This window comes from Anser cygnoides, chromosome 5 (genome assembly GCF_040182565.1).
Source record: "Anser cygnoides isolate HZ-2024a breed goose chromosome 5, Taihu_goose_T2T_genome, whole genome shotgun sequence".
Taxonomy (NCBI): domain Eukaryota; kingdom Metazoa; phylum Chordata; class Aves; order Anseriformes; family Anatidae; genus Anser; species Anser cygnoides.
The window spans coordinates 51,785,472-51,810,613 of record NC_089877.1 but is presented as its reverse complement, the minus strand read 5'-3'; the positions used below and the strand labels follow the sequence as shown (position 1 = coordinate 51,810,613).

Here is a 25,142-nt window from a genome sequence, read left to right as displayed (position 1 = left end):
AGCAGGATGACTGTGTCACCCTCAACACTCTTCACATCCAGTTAAGGACAAACACTTCCACACAATGCTTGAAATAACATTTTTATATCTGCAAACATACTCTTACAGGCAGGATGGCTGGGTGGCCAAAGCACCAGGTGGAGACTGGGGGGTAGGGCCTCTGAGGTCCCAGTAGGAACCCACCATGAGCTTGGTCATCACGAAAGATTCTGGTTCAGAGATACGAAATCTCCCACCTCCTCGCTCATTAGCACTCTCTCCCCAGGTATATGTTGCAGGAGGACACTGTGCAGAGCTACCAAACATTTTATTAAAGCACCAGATTTCCACCCGAGCAAAGCACTGCATGGGCTGCCTCTCCCTCGCTGTTGCCAGGTGGTAATTGCTAACTAGGAAAACAGGGATTTGCAAAACTGACTGCTCTTCATAGATGGCACATTGCCTGCTCTCAAGAGCCACAATCCCTCTCCTAGCACAAATCTCTATTGCCTTTCTTCTGTTTTTCTCATTCCTGATTTCTTGTAAATGCTAATTTTTGTTTTTCTGTGTCATTTTGCTGTCAAAACTATAATGCTAGAATTTTACTAGACATCTCATCTAAGGAAGATTTACAGCTATTTGGTCTTCATTGTTTTGTTATAATTTTACCCTTTTTTATTTTTTTAACAATGCAGTAAACAAGGTATTTGAAACCTTCCAAACCTGGCTTATAAATTATTCCTGCTCCAACTTGCAGTCATTTATAACTGACATGGGCTATATCTCTGCTGCAGTCATGGGACTGCTGCACACTTAACCGTGCCCAAGCTGGCTCCACCGCAGCCAGGTGGAAGCAGAAGTCTCCCAGTAAGTACAATCTGCACATCCCTGTAGAGCAGAAACCACTGCCACCTTCCTGCTACACCCATTAGATGCACCTGAAGCCCGTGTCCTACCATCTTTCCTCTGCCTGTTACTTAAGCCAGCTAGATCAATGCAGGCTGGGTACATTTATACAGGCTGTTGCTACTCTGAAACAGTAATATATATATATATATATACACATATATATAATAAAATAAAAAATCAGGTAAAGAAAGAAGGTACAAAACCAAAGTCTGTTCTACCATGACAGCTGCATACTGATGGCAATGGTGAAACTAGCCAGTGGTGTGATCTAGCTGTGAAAGAAACCAGCGGCATGATTCTCACGGACTCCACCAGGAATTGGATCAGGCTTTAAAAACAAAAGCTGCCCAGACAAGCAATAGTGGCAGAAACAAAAAATACTTTTTCATAACTTAATCAATGCTAGCATATGCTTCAAGCCCATATCCCTGCTAGTCCCAGAAAATGATCCACATAGTGAATTATTAGCTCTAGTAGCCTCAAAGAAGAGGATCACATAACAACAAAGATTCACAGAAAGTCCCTTCCTTTTAGATGTCCTGTTTTCATTTAGTAATAGTTTGTGCTGAGAACAGTCCCTACCCTGTATGTGCCGAAGCATTACTTTCCAGCTTAGGAAAATACAGATAAACCCACAGAGACATAAGCAAAGATTAGTGAAAAATGACCCTAACCGCAAAAAGCATTAAAGATAATGAAAATATTATTCATTCATACCAAAAATCAACATAAAAAATCCATATGTAATGTTGATAACAGGACCAAGTACATGGTAATGCAGTCAGTGAAACTAGCTACTCATCCCTGTCAACGTTTTGCAGAAGCAACTTCTGCTGTTGCCTCCTTGCCTGCAGCCAAGCAGGGAACTGAGCTCCATCTCCCCTCTTTGCTTTCCATGTGTCCTTCAGGACATGAACTGCACTCATACTACAGGAGAATCAAGAGGTTTCTTTTGAGTTAACAGTCCTGCACAAACATAAATTGACGTATTTATTGTATCCAAGGTTATGTGGAAAGCAGCCTTGCATATCTGTGCTGTTATCACCCATCAGTGAGCTAAAGACGGAGGGCCAAACCCTGAGAGAGTTAAGCCAGTCAAGATACATCAGTGAACATCAGCTGAAAAGCATAGACATTGTTTGTCATATATCTTAAGCTGTCAGGAGAAGCAGCCAGTGAGCAATGCAGTACTTGACCTGTCAGCATGATACAGAGCATTTACATAGCTTTTTACAAACATTAACAGTTTAATCCTCACCTTGGGACACACAAGCAAGGTTCAGTCGCCCTGCTGAACAGATCTGGAAGCTGAATTACTCTGTTTGTAACCTGGTTTCTAGAAGAACTGAGCATCTTTACATCTTATATAAGTGGAAGAAGGGAGGGGACTTCGTACCTCCACACTTGGGAAACAGAGGTGTGAAGCAGATAGAAGCTTCAGCCCAGCCGCGTGTGTCTGTGGGGAACTGGGGCTATGGGGACTATCTGAAGTGCAGATTTTCTGGCTCCTCTTCAATTCAGCCCAGATGTGACAGTACCAAGTAGGATGGTAGCTCTTACCCCAGCACAGAGGACGTGTTCATGCACTGTATTTCACACCCAAAGTGTAAAGCAAATCAAAGCAGCTGAAGTGGAAAAGTCCTACCTGGTTGCAATTTCCTTAAAAAAGCAGATATCCAAAGCATCTCATCTCATTGCATTTCAATGGATTATATTTCTAAAAGCAGTATCAGTTATCCTGTGCTAGCACACAGATGAAAGCTGAGTTTTGTGTGCAAGGACTTGGCTTAGTACTGGGGAGTAGAGAGGATCTACGACAGACAGAAGCTATGAGACCATGCTGACAGAGCTCATAGACCAAGACAGAAAGTAAGACACGGCAGTGTCATGAGGAGTACTATCTGATTTGTTTAACCACCTGGGAGACACCATTTATGCACACATTAATACAGCTGAGGGACCTGTTCTTGGTGATGTCACTGAGGGCTGAGGAAGAATCAGACATAATCCATGAAACTTGTTAAAAATGTTTGGGATTACCACTAAAGAATGGATGTCAGGAAGGTCTCCCTTGTTTTGTAAAAGAAACTGCTTATTGATTCTGTCTATTTGCATCATGTACTAATCCCTTGCTTAACCTGCAGGGACGAAGAAAGACTATTTCTCTATTCACGCTTAACTTGACTTCTGCAGGGAGATGGTGCTCCTCCAGGAGAGGTTCCAGAGAAGGGCCGTGGGTAGGAACAGGATGTGAGGTATGGAGCACTAGTGTTTCTGATGGTAAAATCTCCCTGATATCCACTTGGTGTGCCTTCTGCATGTGCTCATAAATACACTGAAAGCCAGGTTAGAGATCAGAAAGGAATCTGATTGTAGGACTTTGTTTGTAATATCTATCCACCTTTTTCTTTCTTTTATTTTGTTTTATTTTTAGGAATGTAAGGCTTTAGTGATTTTCTTCTATCACTTGTGAAACACTGAAGATATGTTTTCACTAATTTTCTTTACTAGCTTTCTAAAATTCAATGAGGAGGTCAGGAATTATTCTGTGGTAAGTATGAACGGATGGAGCAGATGCTCTGTGAGCCCTTCTGCATTAAACATCCATTGCATGATTTTGGTGTTGGGGTAGGGACAACTAGAGTCAAAGATACCAATGATCCCTTACAATTCATTAAGAAAATGCAGGAGCAGATGCAGGAATTGAGGGATCACAATCAGGAGCAGAAGTAATGGACCAGCCCTCCTCAACAGGCTCATATATGTTAGTAGTATTCAAAAAAATATTATCAGGTACATTGCATTTCACTCTTAGTTCCCTTTATAATATGCAATATCTCAGAATGGTTCCAGAGGAGCAGGTACAACGTAGATTGACAGACATTTTTGTAGCAGTGTTTTTAGAACACATCCAGCTGTGCCAAGGTCCAAAGCACTTTCATGCAATGTAAAGCATTTGCTGTGGAATGAAAACACAGGAACCTAACACAAATGGAAATGACATCAGTGCAATGGATGCCTCTTCTTAAGGAATGCTTGGATTTCCAGCATTGTTTAATGCAGGTAGAGAGCAAGTATTATGTTTGGCAGCAGAGAAACAGTACTATCCTAAGGGTCATTGTGGTCATCCATTAAAAAACACTTTCAAGAATACTTTAAAAGCTCTTCCAAAATCCTGTCTCCGTCTATTAAGTGTTTTACTGCTTCCATAGTCAGTGAAAAGTTAAATTTGCTATGAATACCCGAACAAAATCCTTTCAAGCAGTTTTAATTTTAGGCACAAAACAAAAAAGAAATCCCAACGTTACACAGGCCACAGATCTCAATAAATGCTCTTGCCATCTGCTTTCTGAGTCCAACAGGTTAAATGGCTTTGTTTTCAAACATCAAATTTGCATTCCTTAAGGGAAGTTTCTGATACTCTTAACTTAGTTCAGTAGCACCTCACTTTACAGACACTATTGCTAAGTTTCAGCACGTGTCAAAGTGAAGTCCTAAATTTTCTTATCAAATTTATCACACTTTCACCTGAAGTAGAAATTGATGCTTTTCAATATCTAGAGTCATATATTATCAGATGGTCATATATTATAAAGTGATAAATTCCAAATTTTCAGAAGTCAGATATTAAAGATATGTACTACATTAATTTCCACATTAAACAGGTAACAAACAATTAAGATATGATTTATAATCATGAAGACCATGCTGCTTTCTAGTCACACCACTGTTTTCTGTCTACCTTGGTTTAAAACTAATGCAAGAACAGGCATTCTCCCATTCTTTTTCTCATAAAGAGTTGCACCAGACATTGTTTACCTATTTTGCACTTTCTTGTTTCATCAAAGTCTACTCATCAAAGCTCATCAAGTATTTTTCCCTATGTCTCTTATTTCTGAGGCCATTACCTTGAATAAATTTCTTTATTCATGTTCATGGACTTCTGTGGTTATTTTTCAATGTTCCTTAGCCAAATAAAATCTGCCTTACCTTTTGAGGTTCAATGATTACCTTATTATAATAATTAGATTTACTTTCTTGATCTATTAATGTTGTACGAAATATACAATTGTTATAAATCCCATATTCATATTCTTACAGGTATTTGGATCCCTTAGTCGCTGTTATTAAAAAAAAATAAAATAAAAAAATAGGGGGCATATGACAAGTTCTTAAGTATCTATGTGTTTGAACTTAAAACACTCATATATTCTAAAAAAAGCTGAAAGATTAGCTTGGACAGAAGAGTCAGACCATCGTTAATAAGAATCTCTGTTAGGTATCATATTCTCTGTGTCATCTTTCTGTAAGTGTTGTATTCATAATGATCTCTGTGAATTCTAGAAAACAAATCACTAGTCTTTTTATGTTTTAACCGTATATTTTTTTTCTGTTTAAATCTGATTCTGCCCTCAAAGCTATTACAGAGCCCTCACAGCTATCCTTAAATTCTGACAGCATAAACACATATGTACATACCTGAATCTGCATGGGATATTTAGTATATTTCTATTTAGAATTTTCTCTTCAATCTAGGATATATTTCCCCTTTGTAGTAAGTTAATTGCATAATTAATGGTTACATTCAAACGGAACAGCTCAGGAGAGAAAAAAGAATTTTTAGGACACCTGTGTCACACTGGAAAGGAAGTACGTATCAGTAATTTCACATTTGACACTTCAACTAATATTAACTTAAAAGTCCAAATGCAAGTCATTAAGCAAAAATGAAGAAAATGAAGAACAACCTTGCAGGGACAGTGATGAACTGAGAATGAGGACATTTGGGTTCAATTCAGAACTCTTCCCTGCCAGTATAGCTTTGGGCATTTTTGTTGTTGTTGTTGTTCCTCAGTTCCTTACCTATTTAATAAGGATATTAATACTTCATTAATTCTACCTCTTGCCTGTATGCCTTTTGAAGGCCTCTCAAAGTTTTTTTGTAATAGAAACTACCTCTTATGGTATCTGTAAAACTCACAACAAATAAAGGCTTGTTTTTTACTGGAGACACAAAAATAATAAAAAGAGGGAATCACAATCAGAACTTACATCTACCATAGAGCTGGTAGGAACTGCTGTTCAGTATCAGCAATATAGGGATATACAATGTGTAGTGCTGAAGATGGCCCTTCAGGGAGCTTGCAATTAAAGAGCTGACCTGTAAGAGACAATAAATATTGGGACAGCTATGACAAATCTAGTTAAAATAAATAAATAAATTAATTAATTAATTAAAAAAAATAAAAATCCCTGAGCAAAAAGAGAGAGAGAGATTTTAAGTGTTGTAAACTTTCACTGAAAAAAACAGACATATATGCAATTTCTTGTTACAAAAATGAGAGTCTGAATAATAATGTTAAAATGAAACAGGTCATTTCAAAATCGGTATTTCATTACATATGAGCTTTTAGAGCTTTCAGTTATTAAAAAACTTTGCCTTTTCAATTTTTTATCCTGGTTTATGGAAAACACAGTTGCTGATCAACTGAAATTTCTTGAAAGATGAATATACTTTCCATGGCTATTTATGTTTAAGCAACAAAACCTTAAGACTCAGTTTTGTTGTTGTTTGTTTGTTTGTTTGTTTTATTTTAGTGGGCCTTGCAAATCAGTTTTTTGATGGGTCATGTATCAAGACCGCTCAAGGCATTCCAGGTACAGGAATTTCTTGTGTGTTATATTATTAAAATACATTTTTCTTGATTACAAGTAGTTGTTGTAAGCGTGGAAAGTATTTCCATTGCTCACTATAACTGTCCTGATCGTGCAGATGATTCAAGCTCTAATTCACATACTTTATCCAATGAAACAGTTCAATGGATTGAAATTAAATGTGTGTTTTCAGCATCAGACCCTTATTGAATAGTATCCAGAATAAAAGAAAATTACTTTCACTTGTTTTAGAATTCACAGAAAGCCAAATACAGCTGTTATACAACTGTTTAAAGTAAATGATGAAAAATGACATGAAAGAAAGAGGTCTGTCTCTGTAAATCATTGACAGAAATGTCTGCTAAACACAATGAACATCCCATATCATGTACAAAAGTGTATTCCTCAGAATCACCTACTCCTTAGAAAATAATGAACTGTTCTTGCTATATATATGTTGTTATTACAGAGATAAATGAAAAAAACCTATTGCTGCATTAGTGTATTGGACACATTTTAAAGGCTACTATGCTTGCTTTTTCTAGTATTTTTCTTTCTTCCGTAATGCATAACCCAGTGCACTTCAAAAAGAATTTCTATTATATTGTATTCTGAAAACGAACTGTTTTTACAATGTACAATGAAGGAAATATTACTTATGTAATATATATCCTAATAATATGGACATCTATAAACACAAAATTTCATGGGGGATTAAAATCCAGATGTTTTAATATGACTATATATATATTCTGTAGGAAGCTTGCTATGATTATGACTTCAAATTGGGCTTTTATTCTATATAAACACATTTCTAGATCTAGAAAAGAGCTAAATGTCATGCATTAACTAAAAGAACGAACATATTTAATGTAGAAGACTGTGGTAAGTCTCCTTTTACTTAATAATAGTGAATGTTTTTATAAGTTCAATGATATATAAATTATTCTTTTTAATGACTTTCCAGAGCAATTGACAATAATACCTAGTAACAATGTTAATACAGTCACAGAAATAAATAAAACAATGAATGATTCCAATAAGAATACACTCCTCTTGGATTTGGAGATCACTAATAAAAGTAAACTTTGCATACTCTGATAATTCTTCACTAACATCTCTATACAGTTGTACGATCTTTCAGAATGCAGTTGACCTATTTTTCTTGTCCTAATTACAAGGCAAAAGGATTCATATGAGTAAAAGGAAAAATGATTCTGTTTAGAAGGGAATTACAAATTATGCCAGAAGCCTAATAAATCTGTTGCCATGACAATCAATGGGACAGGTCTTACAAAACCCTTTCTAATTTATTCACATGAGTAGTTCTTACTCATATGAGTTGTCCCATTGATTGAAATAGACCTGTTGATGTGAGGGGAGATTTGCAGTAGGAAATTTGAATTTAGGATGCAGCCCTTGTTCATGTAAAGAGCACAGAGGACTACTTCCACAAGTAAGAGATTCTTTTAACAATGGAGTTTGGAAGATGACATTTTTCTGTTGTCTTATCCTTCCTCAGTCTTCCTTATCGACTCTTAAAATATTTGTGTATTTTAGATTGTAAAATCTACTTCATTGTACATGTATGCATATTTTGAACCTTTACTCCTTAAAATCAAGACTGGTTCCTCTGAACCATTCTGAAAAACTATCAAACTACTGGAATATCCTTGTATCATCTCACTTTCCTCCTGCTGCAGTGATTTTAAAAAGCTGCATTTCCATTCTCTCTCTAAAAACTACCTTATGAAGTCCTTCGCTGCAAAAGGAGAAGGTGTGTCAGGAATTGACACAAAATTTGATTCTTTGAATAGGTATTAAGCTTTTAAACTCAGTTCATGAGAGCTGTTTTGGTCTGGCCTGGCTCGGCGTTTTGCTTTGGCTTTTTGCATCCCCCTCACTCTCAGAACCTACTGCCAGGACTCCATCACCTCCATACCCAGCTGGAGTGCCTGTGACACCTGCCACACAGCCCCACTTCTGGCCCATTTTAAGTCTTGTAAAACACTGTACGACTTGCCCTCAGAGTGGGGCAGGCCCTTATCATGGTTTGCTCCTCAAGGGGCAGTCACGTTTCTCTCTTTCAAATTCACTGATCAACCAGAACGGAGAAGAAAATATATATATTTACCATTGGCACGCTTACATCTTTTAGTTCTACCTTATGTTACTGAAACAGGAATCCAAGTAAACTAGGTTTTCTGGAAAGCTAAGCTGTTCTGTCTCAGTTCACTCACTTTATAATTCCTGATCTGCTTGGCAATTTCCTAATAATGACCCTAAATTGTGGTAAGTCGGTTATTTAGTTAATAACATCACCTTACACTCTCCTAGCACCTCTCATCCGGGAAGATGAAGGCAAATTACAGCTGTTAATGAACAAAATCTTGCAACATTCACTGAATTCATTTACAATCATTCCCGACACTCCACTAGTACATGACAGAAATTACTTGATATGAGAACATCTCATACTGGGTTTGCTTACTTTTGCTGTGACTTAGGTAATAAAAAGTAACTGTCATAATTCACATTGGTCTTTTTTTTTTTTGACTTTCTAACATGTAAAAGGAATCTGCCTCACCCTGTACATAAAACAGGATCTGATTCTGCATTTGATACTCGTTTCCCATGGGGAAAAATAAATAAATCTTTTGTACCTGCAGATCTTGCATTAGCTAGCAGACTCTGAAAACCGTTCTGTAGCTTTTGTTTATCCAGAAAATACAGATTTGTAACTACTCTTATGTTCATAAAGGATTTATTTTCCCTACTATTTTTGCCTTCTAGTGGTCAGTACACAACTGAGGTGCAGGGAAGGTGTAGCACCATGACCCCAGAGAGACAGAGACAGAGAGAGGAAGAGGAGGCAGGAGGAGGGGAATGGAGGGAGGGAAAAAGAGAGAGAAATGTCAGAGCAAATTCTTAAACATCCCCTTTAACCTGGAAATATCTACAATATAGCTACCAAAGTTCCAGTCCAAGTGCAGCTGATAACACAGGTGTGCACACACGCAAACACATACGGCCAAAAATCAAGGGAAAAAGACAGAAATGATCTTATAAAGCTGCTGCAGTAATCAGAACACTTGCTCCTGGAAAACAGCCATACTGACAAATGTTCTTTTGTTAGCATTTTACATTTTTTTAATTTTCAGGTGATTATTGGTAGTATCTTTAGCTCTCACCATAACAGAAATATTATTATTAAGGGAAAGAAAAAGGCCTTACCATGCAGTGCATCAGGAAGAGATGAGAAGCACAGAGCATGCTGCAGAGACTAAGCTCAGCATGGCACTCAGATATCCTGTGGAATTGAGGAAAATTGTCCAACCCATTCTTCCTAACAAAGCGGACAAGTTTTCTCTAGGCTTGAATTTTTCACCAGAAGCCAGATCCTTAAAGTGCATTATATTTTCTTCTTCAGGAGATATATTTCCGCCAGTTAAGTTTCAGCTCCGCAATGCCATTTCCAATCAGCACGAAGAAGTTTTTCATTCCCAGATTCGTGGTGTCATCAGAGGGACTCCAAAGAAAATCAAAGAAAGAAAAAGAAAAAAAGAAAACAATACCTTACTGAAGCCCTGAAATTACTATGCAGAGAAAAGGGGAAAAAATAACAACCCCTCATTCATTCTATTACCTATGTGTTTCACAACAATCTACCTCTTTGGTCTCATATATACGGTGCTGATTACCTGTAATAAAGGAAGAGACAAAAACTTTCCCAATTCACACATGATGCATTTTCATTACTGCTGCCAACCGTGTGCTACCAAACAACCCTTCTCATCCTGAGGAATCTTTTAAATGATCTGATCAAAGCATCAGCTGTCCCTTTCCCTTCCCAGTGAACATGAACATTAGAATTTCTAGAAAAGCATTGGAGAAAGCTTGAGAAATAACCCCAAATGAGATCTAACAGCAAAACCCTTGAAGCAGGGGAGTTCTTGAGCAAGGAGCTGCCTTGCCTGAAGGATTTGGGGACACAGTCTCTAAATCATTGTAGGGAAAGAAAAAGGGATAAAGAATAGTAGCTAACACGGGGCTTGGAGAGGATGGGGTGGGACTGAATGGGTGTCAGGTTGGGGTGGGATCCTGAGTCACCCTCAGCCTCCTGCCTTCTCGCTGACAGCAGCGCGGGCTTCCCCTGCACTTTCTGCAAAGCATATTAATTGATTCTGGTTGCTGAGCAACTAACTCTGGGGAGCCACACCGACGGCTCCTGCACGGCTTCAGCAGCAGCGGCAGCTCGGAGGGGGGATGCTCTCCCTGCCTGCCTCCTCCTCGGACTTGCTCTCCTCCACAGGATGCCCTCAGCCATCCTGCAGGGAAGCTTTGCAAGGAAAGGGTGAAACCACTGCTAAGGCAGCAGGGGAAGGAAGAGGGCTGCTCCCCTTTATGAGGCGCGGCTGAAGCCCCCAGCAGCAGCCGCCACCCCGGGAAACCCACCCATACACAGCAGGAGTGGGGTGAAGCTGTGGGGAGGTGCCTTTCCATGCAGAAAACCAAAGATGGGTTAACCCTCTGGTTCTCCAGGCAAAGAAGTCATTGAAATGATGGGTGACTCCCTTAGTTACGCCAATGCATGGGTTCAAAAGTGAGCTTCCAGTTGAAGGTACTTGCCCACGTAAGCTCTGTTCCTATAATGTAAATGTATAGTGTAAATGTACTACTTATTTCCTACCTCTTTATCATGTTGCACTTCAGACAGAGCAAATACGTTTCTATCCAAAAAGATATGCAGTAAGCCAGAGCTACCATCCAGAGGAATTGCCTGTACGTGTTTCTCTGAGACTGCAGAATGGAGTTCTCTGACATCACCTTGCCATTGCTTTCACCGATGTCGCATTTAACTCACTCACAGGAGAAAAGCAACAATGATGCCGTTTAGTTTTGGCCCATAAAAGAGGATAACTGGAGCTGTCCCTGAGAAATTCCTCCCAGAGTGCCTCAACTGATGGCCCTAGAAGAACGGCAGAGGATTTTTGCAAGGTTGATGCCAAGTTGACATACCCTGAGAAGGACCTGACCACTGCAGTTTGTGGCAGGGTTTCTGCTGACTTCTGTGGCTCAGTAAACTGAAAAACAAGACATTTCCAAACATCTTGTTTCCAAAATAAGTTTCGTAACACAAACAGCGCTTCTCAAACTGTATCCAAAACAAGATATTGTTCTTGTGTTGGATAAATCCTTAGTCAGATCATGGCATTTGCTCAACACTGACTAAGCTGTGTTCCCATTGACCAGGTAAGATCTAAGAAATGAAAAGACCTCAGGATTTCTCCCCCTGGGATCCGGTACTCAGTGTAATATCAGATCTTGGCCAAACTGCTCACACGTGATTACTGTCAAAGACCCAAGCTACATCAGCTCTTTATTTCTGTTATAGTGATAGGATAAGCTAAAGGGCAAGGCTGTGAGAAATGCCTTAGTCTGCAGTCACATAGACAGATAATTCTCCCCTTAAAAAACTCCAACCTATAGCTCACATGTGCTATCTAAATGGCAAGCACCGGGCCTCGGTGAAAAGGGGACAGGTTATCTTAAGTAAAAGAGTAACTTTTGTGACAGTAGTTTAGCCCCACCACACTCTGCTTTCATGCTTTATAAAGCAAGATCTACAGTGTAGCTTCATTTTCTTAGCAGAGTTAGATGCTTTAAGTATATTTAAACTTCAGCAAGGACCATTGGATCAGTTAGTAGAGCTGCTGTTTGACATAGATCACAGAACATTTTCAATTCATCCAATATGACTACAGATACAAGTGTTTACTTCATCCTCCTGGTACAGCTTAGAGAGGAATATGGGAATTTCAATATTGATTTAGTAAATGAAGGTCATTTAGTCTCCTATCAACAAGACACTGCAGGATATTTCTAAGAAAAAAAAAAACCTATAGTTGAACTACCTCCAGGTAAATGTTTTTTTCTAAAAAACATTTTCCTAGCCTACTAACCATAGGTTAAACACACTGAAACTAAGATAATACAATGCACATAGACTGTTCCTGACGTATATGGTCATCAATTTATGTAATAAAATAAAATCAGTACTATTCACTATCCCTTAATCTCTTCTGACAATTTGGATATTTCTTCTGACCATCTCTCATAGCACCTCATCTTTGTTCCTGGGTAGGAATAAATCCAGAAAGGCTTCCTGTAGTAATGGTTGAGGTAAATAATGTATTTTGTTACGAATCCAGAAAGGATTCCTTAGCAATGGTTGATGTAAATAATGTATTTTTTTTATGGGTCACTGCTCATATCTGATATTACTCCCTTCAGCCCACAAGTTTACATGCTTGCAACAAAGTGCTGAGGAATAATAAAAAGCAGGATTGAAAGAGAAAAACCTACCTCTATCTCACAGCCACATGCTAGTCTTAGGAAACGCCTTTCTAACCAGTGCTTACAAGTCTCCTTTCTGGAGTCTCCATGCTTTTGAAAGGTAATTTATTCCAATGCCTCACTACCATGACTATAAAAAGGGTATTTCTAAGCTCCATTGATGCAAAGTTAAACATAATATTTCTTGTCTTTTTCACTACAATAAAGAAAAAGAGCTCCTCCATTCCTCTTTGCAACTGCCTCTTATGTGTTTAAAATTAATTATCTTTTTTTTATCAGTCTCTTCCCTTTATAGATTAAAACCTTATATTTGCTTTCACTCTTCTGTCCTTTTTTTCTTTTTCTTTTTTTTTTTTTAGGGAGTAGTTTGTCACACAATGACCATTGGGTTGTAAGTGTGAAATTATGGGTCTGTGGAGATGTACATTAATGGCTGTAAAAGGAAACAGAACCAAAGAGAGGGTGTTTGGCTTAGAAAATGAGTCACAAAATGTAGGAGCAGGGAAACAAGGGAGAACTTCTTCCTCTATCTGCTATAGTAGGCTTACATACTGTTTCAGGATTCCTTTTTTCTTTTCTGAACAAAATGGTGTGACAGAAAGGAGGAGGTGAAATACAGCTGGGTATCATGACTGTTGTGACCGATGAGTCTTTCCAACTCATGGAAAAAGATGGCCCCATTTAAGAGCATAAGAAAAAAAAAATCCTTTGAATTTGTATAATGTTTTATGAAATATTAGATAGAATAGGGACTCTAGCACAAGATCTCAGGTAAGTAGTACTGGAAAATGGAGAAATATATAAAGAAAAGATTAGAGGTGAGTATGTACCTGGGAGGAATGAAAGGCTGGAAAAGTTGCGAATGTTTAGACTAAGGTGACAGAGAAAGGTGGAGAGATTTTCCAAATTCTTACAAAGAAATTATTGAATCTACATGAATATTTTTCTCCATAAGCATAGTAAAATAAGTCTTTTGACATAAGCTGCAATTGTTTAATCTTTTTCCCTTTTAGCCCATTACTTTCATGTCAGTGCCTGCTTTTATCCTCAACAGTGACATCTTTAAAAAGTGTGAAAACAACTTATTGTATTGTATTGTTTTAATGTACTATGTTTTGTACTTTATTTTTGCAAGGAGGAACACCAAACAGTGTTGAAGTGCTTTATTGGAGAAATTTTCATAAAAAGTGCTAGGCAAGGGCAGTTGAAGGACAAAGCAATGAAATATAACAACCATAGAAAGGAAACGAGTCAACAACTGCTGATTTCAAAAAGAAATCAAGCTGTTTGCCATATAAGGAGGAGCCATCAGATTATTAATAGAAATTGCAGCAAACATAGGTTTGGAGATGTCAACATTCACGTAGATTTTTTTTTTTTAAATTTAGAAAATACAAAGCTGTTTAGATAAAATTCAGTCCCTTAGAGAAAGCAAGTACAGCATCTTTCACTTTCACAAGCTTGAATTTCATCTCATATAAATGCTTTTTATTATGCATTCAAAGGCTGACTAAAGCACATGTTCTGTTTCTATTACATTCTCTATTTATCTTTCCTCTTCCCACATTTCCATCCTTTCAGTAGTACTATCACCCTCTTTGAGAAAATGACTGTCCTGTGAGCCTAAGGACCAGAGCAAGTGGGACTTGGTCAGCCTCCATTTCCCTGCAAAGGGGCACCTAGTGTCCTACCAAACCCATGAGCTCCTGCAGGTGAATCAGACTGGCAGCATCCCTTGGTGTTCAGGGCTGCAGATAACTAGGGCCTGTAGTGCAAGACCTTGGGCTTCAAAATGATGGAGGTACCATCTGGAAGTGCCTTCTTGGGGCCACCCCTGTGGGCTCTCAACGAATGACGTGGGAACTCAACTCCCCAGTACACACAGTTGCCTGCCACTGGAAGCAAATGAAATAGCTCTCTCTCTCTCTTTCTCGTTTGTTCTTCTTTCCTTCCTTCCTTCTTTCCTTCCTTTCTTACCAGAATATTGGCCTTCATCCCAGTCATATTCAAATACCTGATAGAGACCATTCCTTCATTGATTGTAAGCTGTACCTTCTCCAGTCACTGTCATTTGAAAACTGAATTACATTTTTAAAAGCAGTGTTATATATAAAAGATACAATAATTTTAACATATATGCAAATATATTAATAGATCTTGTAAATTATTAAGTATGAAATAAAAGGTATAATTCAATTATGTGTTAAATTTTAATTAACAGCCTGTGAAAATGGTTTGCAAAGAATTTTTCTGGAAATGTTTCTCATTTTGACCTTTCAATATCCTGTGTCTCAATTACTATTCAGTCAATTGCAACACAAACAACTGAATTGATTTCTTGCCTTTTTAGTTTAAATGTCATATAATACATTCATAAGAATTTGAGCTTCAGTGAATGCATTTTCAGATCATCATCAACAATTAATTGGAAAATTTAACAGTAAGAAATATACCTTCTATCAAGAAAGTATCCAAAAGCATGGCAGAGCATAGACACACAGTTACATCTATTTTTAGCATATTTAACATTTCTAAAAACTATTTTTAATGTACTTTCAATATAATATTACTATAATAATTATTTTCAATATTCTATATTTAAAACCATTTTTATTTTTTTCTAGTTTACATCAGTGCAAATCTGACTAGGATATCACAGTTGGAAAAAAATTGCATCAGTAAGAAATTTGTACAACCAGTGGTAAGTAAAGCCAGTAAAATGGAAAACATTTTAGAACTGTGGTTCTCTTTATTTTTAAATAAATGCTACTTTACTCCAATTTAATCTCTAACTGAATAAGGAAAGATAGATGGTTACTGCTTGTGGTTACTAACTGTTGGTTACTAATTGTTGGGTTTGTTCATGCTTTCACAGGTTAATCTGAAATAAAGGATCTGATTCTAATTTCATTTACAGAAAAGTAAACCTACATTTTACAATTTCAGTGACATTTTACATCTTTGAAGCTAGTAACAGTAGATACACAGTAATAACTGTTCATCGCAACTGCTAGCACCAGTTAAAAATCACTATATACTGGTAATGTCATACTGCTTTCCATATGTCACCCTAACACTAAGAGCATTTCAATACATCTTTATCAAAAATGTATCAAAAATATGAATACCTGGCTAGTAGTGCAGCCATATTCACTACAGAAAATGCATGCACTAAATATATTTTTCTTTGAATAAAGAAAAAAACTGTTTAGAAATAAACTTCTTAGCATACAAGAATATAAATCAATAATCTCAACAGATTTAAAAAATGTCAGATACTTTTTTCTTTCTTTCTTTTTGTTTCTTTTTTTTTTCTGGGTCATCAATACCAAACACAAGTTACAGGTCAAAATGAGTGGTCTGATCCTAACTCCTCTGACTTGGGTAGCAAAGCACTCTGTTCCTAGGAGACTGGCATTGTCTTATCAAAACTGCTTAGTCTATTGCACCAAATTGAGATGGACCTGCACCTGTGATCCTGCTTAGATCAACTGCATCCATGTGTACATTAACCCATTCTGTAAGACGGGCAGGGTTTTCTGAGAGGCGGCTGCATGTTTGCAGTGCCTCTGTTCAGACTGGAGTCTAGTTAGAAGAACAGCAATCTTTCTGTACAGCCATGTAGTAAGGTAGGACATGCAATGCATGAATTCATTGAATCCCAAGGGTGATCATCTGCCTGAAATCCTTTTCTAGATAAAAATGTTCACTCATGGTAAAAAAAGCTCTTGAGTAAGTTAAGCAGCAACACTTTTACTGCTGAATAAATATTCACATTATTTCTCAACAGGCAATATACCCACTGAGCAAAAATACATAATAGTATGCTAATGAAGGATTAGACAGACACTGACTAAATTAGTCTTACTACAGTTCTGTTAAGCTCTTGGGTGTGTGTTACATGACATTACTATTTGATACCATAGAACAAAAAATTCCTTTTTTTTTTTTTTTTTTTAAAGCTGGATTTTAAACAAGGCAAGGTAGGGACTTCCAAGCATTAGGAAAAGTAACATAACCCGAATATTCGTAGGATTCACTTGGAGATCTTAACTACTGCACTACACACAGGACAACTTTGCTGGACTGAACACTGCACAGCAACCAGAGAAGCCCTAAAAAATATTAAATACGCTAAAAAGCAGAGAATGAGTATTGGCATAATATCGCATAGTACTTGAGTAAATGCATTTTGAGGAATTTGACACAAGCGAAGATTTAAATAACTGCTGGCATTTCTACTCTGAATACCATTGTTCTCCAGAATCTCAGTACCAGAAAGGCTGGTAGAGCCCTTCAAAGCATTCCTAATTATTCTGTTTTTCACAAAAGACTTTTCGGCTCTTTGGTTTGCTTCTGTTTGCCACCAGCAGAGGTACCTTCATAAGCAGCCTTCTGCTGAAAGTCATTGAAATCAGAGCAGCAAATCCCTAAACTTCAACAGAGAATGCCCCTTAGCTGAGGAAAGCAAACCCCATCAGCTGCCCTCTGCCATGCACTTCTGAATCCTTCCTAAATAATCACTCACTCCACTGATTAATATTTTGAAATTTTACAGATGAATAAAGCACAGGTGTTTAGGTTGATTCTTCAGAACAAAAAGATAAAAGCAAAATATACAAATATAGATTCACAAGGGACTTTGAAGAGTTCCTTGGGGGAAAAAAATAAAAGAAAGTGTGGGGTGTAAAAACATATCTTTTAAGAAGTATAGATTTCTTAATCATTCCCTTTGGTTTTAGATTTTTTTTTTTTGTGCCAGTCTCTGTTTAATTAATTAATCACAGTGTTTGCACATCTTGAATGCTTTGTGTTAATGTTTCACTCCCTTTTGTGGATTGATCTGCTGTGAGATTTTAATGAGAGCCATTTCTCATGTTTTTATGCAGAATTATTATACAGAGGAGAAAGTGATAATAACTCAGTCTTCTGTTAATTACACATCTAATTATTCTTAGAAATTTATTTAGAATTGTGTCTGCCAGCAGGCTTTGTTTCATTTATCATAGCCAGATTGAAAATAGAACTTAAATTAATTGCTTTTTGTAAACAACCATATTTTAAATCAAAAAAAAAAAAAAGAAAAAAGAAATATGCATTTATATTTTAGCCTAAAATACTCTCTTCTCTGACTATCATTCCTGTAAACAACAACAACAAAACTTAGAAAAACATGTAAAATCTTTGCCTTTCAATAATCATAGCAATTCTTAAAGCTGGTAAGCCTTCTCAGAAGACAACAGAAAAAAGCTTCATTAAGACAAAACCTATTTATGGCCAAAAGGTCTTCTGTTTTTTCTAAATGGTAATCAGGTCTTTTATGCTAAAAGTCTTCAAATCGGAAGCCTCACCTCTAGAGGCACAGCAGTGCCATTACTTAGAGAGAATAACAGTTCTTTCAAGGGCGAAAGAGAAAGAAATATCTATTTTTGATGCTGTTAGATTCCCACTTGTGAGCTCGGAAACCCCTTGTTTACCACTGTACTTCTACAGTGCTGCAGACCTTATCTGTAACATAAGCTGCCCGAAGATCTGAGTTCAGGAAATTGTACTTTCAGGGGAAAGCTCTTCAACCAAAATCATCTTTAGAAGGTTAGTCCTATACATATTATCACATCTATCACATGGAATAACATTGCTTTAACCATAGCAATCAATCTAGAAGTAATTACAGGATGACAGAAAGAGGTTTAAACAGAGATACTTCACTAGGTAGGGATGATTTATGTACGTGTCCCTTTCCAGTAGCATATAAATGTATGCAAAAATTGCATATGTTAGGGATTAGCCTGGAATGATAGGCAGATCCTGGCTAAGGAAAGCAATAATATCTTCACGGAAATATTTCAGCCTATAGGTAGTGAATTTGTAACTTGACAGACAGAAAATGACAAGGTGCGATACTGCATATTTAACATTTAAGAAATACAGTTTGCCTTTGATCCCAGTCCCCTGTGAGCCCTTGCCCCTTACCAAAACAGAGGCTGGCAGAGAAGCCCACGAGACTTACCTGTCTGCCTGGCAGGAGATTAAGAAGTTTAAAGCACCGAAGTTCTTGTGACAATCAGCCACTAGCATTTAGCTTACTCGGAAATAATTACATTCTTCCATCTTTCAGCCTTCTCAGTAAGTGAAAGCTGGTGATGGATGCCAGCAGCCTTGTTAAAATATCACTGTAATCCATTCAAGCTCTGGAGATTGCTTAAAAAACCAGCTCCATAAACATGCACTGTCTATAGCTTCCCAAGCAGCTCAGCATTTTCCAAGTGTGTACGCATCTTCCTTTTTCAATACTGCACTTTGCAGAGCATTCTACCTTTCTTCATTTCAGTAGAAAGGATGCAGTTTTTGAAAGCAAATTCTACAGGAACAAAAGTATTTTGTATGTTCAAGCTTTCTCACATCACACAGTTAGGATTTTTGGATAGGAGACAGCCTTTAGATTTTTTTGTTTTGATTGTTGCTTTTCCCTATTAATATATTAAAAAAAATGCTTCAAATAAAGAAGCAAGAAGAAAAGAAGATATAACTGTTCAAGAAGCAGCAGTCAAGGATGGGTGTCTTGTGATTGCTTTGAGTTAATGCTCCTCAGGGGGAGATGAAAAAAGCACAAATACAGCAAAATCTGTCTTACAGAGTAAAAATCTGTTGTATAAGCCAGTCTCTGGCAAAGTGAAATAACATGTGCACTTCCTCTGTTAATTTCTAGCATGCCAGAGAGGAAAGGAAATTAGAAGCTTTCTGCTGATTAGAAACAAACAGGTAGGAAGAGGGAAAGAAAATTTGGTATATTTGTCTACTGTAATTGTTTCTACTTCCTTCAGAAATGTATTAGAAAGCTCCAAAATCTATCAAGGATATGTATGTGAAAGCTGCATTTACCAGTACCACAGAACATTTTATCATTACCAGTATTATTAGGGGCATATGTGGAGAATGAACATTTATTTATTGCTGCATCCCCTAGATAGAAACAAACACATTTGTGGCTGCTCTTTCATTAGCCTAAAACACACCAGGTCTTTGGACTTGCTGGAAAACATGACTATGAAGGTTTTTGCAAGAATCATAAGTGCTGAACACTTTTGAATAGCTGACCCAATTACTGGCACCAAGTGATGGAAACTTCAGCCTAAAAAGCCTAATCCAAATCCCACTGAAGCCCATGAAAATATATTCTGAGAGGCTGATGACAAGGGCTTTTGCCAGCTGGTTTCTGTGCCCCTGGGCATCAGTGCACAGCAAGACCACAAACTCACCAAAAACATCTTGGAAGGAGCTGGTTGAAAGCTTGTTGTGACCTGGAGCTCTCACAGATGTAACAGTGTGATGCTGGGTCTGAATTTGCTCAGATAATGCATGCCGTACAAGCACATGCCTGTTCCCTTCAGGGCCAAAAAAGAAAACATCCCATTTATTTGTACAATGAGTCCAGTTGTAGACCAAAATGCCACTGAGCTAAGTGTTAGTCAAGCATAAAACAAAGATATTCCCCAGCTGCAAAAATTTACAGTCCAGCTGTCACCTTTCATACTGCCCACCTTCAATGCCACCAAATCTTGTAGAACCTGGTGGTCTACAAAAATTTAAAGCTTTCTAATTATTAACACTTCAATACTGTCAGTTGCTTCTTTTTTCTCTATAGCAGAGCTGAACCTAGCTCTTTCTAATCAGTGGAAACACTGCATTCTAGAAAAAAAATAAAATTAAAAAAATCAACCCTTATTTCCTTTAGCCGAGTTATTAGAGAGGCTGGAGCCAATGCACCTCTGTGTGATATACTGACAATGTGAAATGTGGAAAAAAAAAGAAAAGAAAAAAAAAAGACTACATTTCACATTTGAGCTCTGAGTCACACACAAGATACAGCAAATCCCAAATCCTTGCCTAAGAAATCACTGATAGCTCAGGGCTTTGCCTGAAAAAGCTGTAGCACTAAGTTTAATTTGCATACTCTTTCCTTTGCCATATTCACAACTCTGTATTTTGCTGTATCCGAGTATCCAAAGCTTATATGTGCATGGAAATCTGCCTGCCCTTTGATAATGCTATGGCTGCTGATCTTCGGGTAGAGGAAGCATTTGCTCGCATGTCCTCAGGCACTAACAGGCCGGCAATTCCCTTTGTCTCTGATGGGCGGGTGGAAAGGTAAGTCCTCTTTCCAGACACTCAGCAGCTCCACTCCCTCTGCAAAAGCTGCAGATAGGAAGGTGAAAAGACAGGTTTTTAAGTGTTATGGAGGAAATCTTAGCCTACCACTCAGTCCAGCAAGTTTCAGGGACAACTTGAGTTGCCCCAGCTCTACTCCAGCACCACATCTGGGTCCTTAGGAAAATCTCCCTCTTGTGTGAACTGCAACCTAGCTGTGTATCTGCTCTTTTCAGGGGCCTTCCCATTAACAAAGAGCTGCTTTCCAGCCAAACCACTGACAAAGCATCGCATGCAGTACCCCTGTGATAAAAGAACACTAAAACCATTGCAGCATCTATCACAGTACACATAAGTAAAGAGCAGCACCTGTACATGGAAAGAAACAACCACTAACACAGTATGCAGTGCTTTCTGCACACTAACACATATTTTCCACTGTGGCAGGTGATACCAACCCCAGCACTGTCAGTGCAACCGAGTTTGTGGTGTTTTGTGGCAGAATTCTCAATGCCCATCTTGTTTTCAGTTCACACTTGACTTTTAAATACGCTTATCACGACTCTGTCCTTTTAGCATGCCCGAACATTTTTGAGTTCCCTGCCCAAGAAGTCTTTGAAAAAGGTCTGATGTCAAATCGACAGACATCTGGGCACCTGAAAATCCGGACCAGTTTAGCATTGGGCAGTAAGAGAAAAAGATAGAAAAGAGAGATACCAGATATCAGTAGCTGCTTTCAGAAACAAAAGTGTGGTCATTAAATTTGTAACTATCTTGTTAAGCATCAAGAACTTCCATGTTTTGACACTACAAAGTGGATCTGCCTCTAGAAGTTATTTTGAATATCTGAATTACCCCTCTTCCATCAGATCTAATAATCCTTGTGTAAAAATGCTTGCCTTATGTTTTCCAGCTTGAAGATACACTGTTTTTTAAATAGTACAAAATACTCACAGCACTCACAGTTACATTTTAGGAACAGAGGTCAGTGTGTATGTATGTTCCAAAGTTTAGGATATTAATAACACTAGAGGATCTATAGTTTTCTGTGCAATACGGCATTTCAGCTACCGATTATAAAAAATGGAGTTTATTCCAAGGGTCATTTTCACATCGGAAGGTGACACTACCATTGCAGAGGTCTTACAGGTAACCCTCTCTAGTCCTGGGAGAGTCTGTGTGTCCCAGGAAGTACTCTGAGCATCTTCAGCTCCCCTTGAAAGTCAGCAGGAGCTGAATGTAACCCCTCAAAGAGCCAGGATGCTAGCAAGCATACAAGTCTTACACTGTCATTTAGGTTTTCACACATACTATTCTAGCATGAAAAAGGCTTTGACAGATGAGGATCAATTCATTTTAAATATTACATGCATGTCCCTGAGCACCAGAGACATTCAAATGTACTTTTTCCTTGTGACTTGCTCAGAGAATCCTAGGCTAACCAATGCCCTCTATGCATCTTGGCAAGTTGTTTGCACTAAGTAATATATCCTGCCCAACTTCTTTGGTTCAATTTAATCAAAAGGTAAAATAATCACAAGACCTAAGGAAAATCCTAAAAAAAATCACCTCCTCCCACTACTAAAAGTTATCATTGTCCAGAGTACAGAATCTTCTAAGAATAACAAATCTGGAATACAGAATAAAACAGGAGTGGAAATGGGCATTTTTAATTATTATGCTAGTTTTATTTTTAAGCAGAAATCCTGATGTTCTCTCTGCATATCTGTATTAATATGCAGAATAAATTTATTTATGCTTAAAGAACAACTCCCTGTACATAAGAATGAGGAAGCTGAGTCAGCACACTTAAGATTCATCTTTGGCTTCAGTTCAGCAATATTTTAAAATAACTGTTCATGGTTACTTCTAACTGTACCAACAACAGCAAGAAATTCAATAACTGTGTTTGGTTTTGATTAAGCTCGACTGCCTGCTAAAGCACTTCTCTTTTGTCAGATATAGAATCAGTTCTTATGCTGCAGAGCTGGACTGGCTGCCATTGGACTACCTTCAGATAGTCCCCTGGACATCTAAGCAGATCATGTTCCCTGCAAAAAGAGTAGTACTTGTACATGAACGCATCTAGATCATGCCGATGCATGTATCAACATCAATCTAAACTGACAAACAACTTCATATTTAATAGTCTTGTGATTACATTATACAAGTGCTCTAACATCTAAGCCAAGCTTGAGAAAGAGGCAGCATTTTTCTTGTCCAGGAAGAGAAAGAAGCTGCCCTACAGCACCTTCATCAAAGGAAAATGACTTTGATCCTTCAGCTGCATTAAGGGAGGGCTGTAATACAGTTGTAGACATCATCCTTGTTGATGAATGAAGGGATACTATAGTAAGACATCAGGATACATGGAGGTAGAGCCATTTTTTTCCCTCAGGTTTTTATAAACTGTATAAGGTCCAAGCATGAATCACACTCAGAAATGAGCTAGGTCAATAAGCTCTTGAAAAAACTAAAGTGCTCAATCACCCCTCATCCCCCTAAAGATAAAAGATAAATTATACAATGCACTCAGACCCAGAAAGAAGAAAGAGTTAATCAAAGCTCAGGTCAGGGATCAAAGTAGTGGTGCAAAGGCTTAGGGCAAAGAAGAAATGGAAACATCAGAGAAAAAAAAATGATGCAGGAAAAGCGATAGAGAGAAGAGAGGTGTAGACTGAGGAGGGCAATATGTGACAGCATTGAAACACATGGAAAAGGGCAAAGGTGTTAGGCAAATAGACTGGAATCCCGGCAGAAGCTACCTGGAATTGGATAGGAAGGAAGAAAATTGTGAACTGCAGCTTGATCAGGTCATGTAATTAACTACCTGGATCAAATTCTCCCCTGATTTATTCTCCAGGATCAAATAATTGGCAATAATTTGGAAAAGATGAACATTATTGTAATTTGGTCATTTGTCTTTTTAAACAGTTCTAGCTAACTTTTCAGGACTAAGGTTCGACTGACGAATTTGTCTGAAAACATTTCTTTAAGTTATTAATTTTTTGCTACATGATATATAGGTACCTAGAATCTGGACACATAGAATCAAATGGATTTCTCACCGAGGACAAAGGCCTGTTCTTACAAAACTGGCTGGAGCAATTTCAGAAATTACTGCTCCACCCTTTCCATATTATTCATAAATGAAAAGTCACCATCCAATAAGCTGTCGAAGGAACAGTTTAAGCTCAGCAATTTTTCATTGCATCAGTATGGATTAGATATATACTCTTAATGGCAGTTACTGTGTCTTAGTGGGCCAGAATGGCAACTTCCAGCTCATAGCTGGTAAGTAAAAACTAGTAGAACGTTTTCTGATCCATGAGAACATCTTAATTTATGTTTCCATGTTTCAGTTTCAATGTTGTATGTTATTTTCCACATAGCACTGCTCATTCAAGACCCAGTAAGTGTCAGTGCTGCCAAGGATCCCAACTTGGGAAGGAATGGTAGCAACTACTGGGGAAAAAAAAAAAAAAAGAGTTTTATTAAAAATCATGAACTCATAGAATAATTCAGGTTGGACCTCAGGAAGCCATCTAGCCAACTGCCAACTCTGATCCAGTTTCGTCTGCTTGCCTGAAGCACCCAGCTTTCTCTCAAGCATGGCTGTAGGAGCAGACTTTTATTAGTGTACATCTTGAACAGATGTGATGGATTTTGTTGTTCTTTCTTTTAATTTTTTCTTGAATTTCATACCTTCAACAATAGACAGTGCTTAATGATTATGAATGTATTATGATCATTCTCAACATATGCTAGTCTGTATTGCTTGATAAACCACAGATAAATAAAGTGCAGGTATTTTGTATTAGTAGCTGCTTTGATACATGCATTGCATGGGAAAGATTTTTGGGGTCTGTGATAAAAAGACATATGAAAGACTCAGTTCCAGCATCAATACATAACAACATTTGCATTACCGACAGCCTGTGACCACAGCCCTCTCCTGAGCACGTCCACAGCAGGGATGGTAATGTACTTCAAAGAGTTTGAACGAAAAAAGAAAGTGTGTTTGCATCTCACATGACTCATTAACTCAACAGAACCACCATATATCAACCAAGCTACATATAAATAAGAATATA

The 25,142-nt window shown here is 37.8% G+C and overlaps 1 protein-coding gene across 12 annotated transcripts in view; it reads right to left on the bottom strand.

The window, feature by feature from the left end:
- The window catches only part of TUNAR (TCL1 upstream neural differentiation-associated RNA), a 161,682-nt gene that overhangs the window by 17,825 nt on the left and 118,715 nt on the right, over positions 1 to 25,142 (bottom strand). For 5 of the 12 annotated variants that reach the window (XM_066998303.1, XM_066998304.1, XM_066998305.1 and 2 more), the window contains one exon: positions 9,778 to 10,072. The exons of 2 other annotated variants lie outside the window; for them this stretch is intronic. In XM_066998303.1, the coding sequence (XP_066854404.1) occupies positions 9,778 to 9,816 (39 nt within the window). In that variant the 5' untranslated portion in view covers positions 9,817 to 10,072. 5 more of the 12 variants (XM_066998312.1, XM_066998311.1, XM_066998307.1 and 2 more) reach the window with 4 other exon arrangements.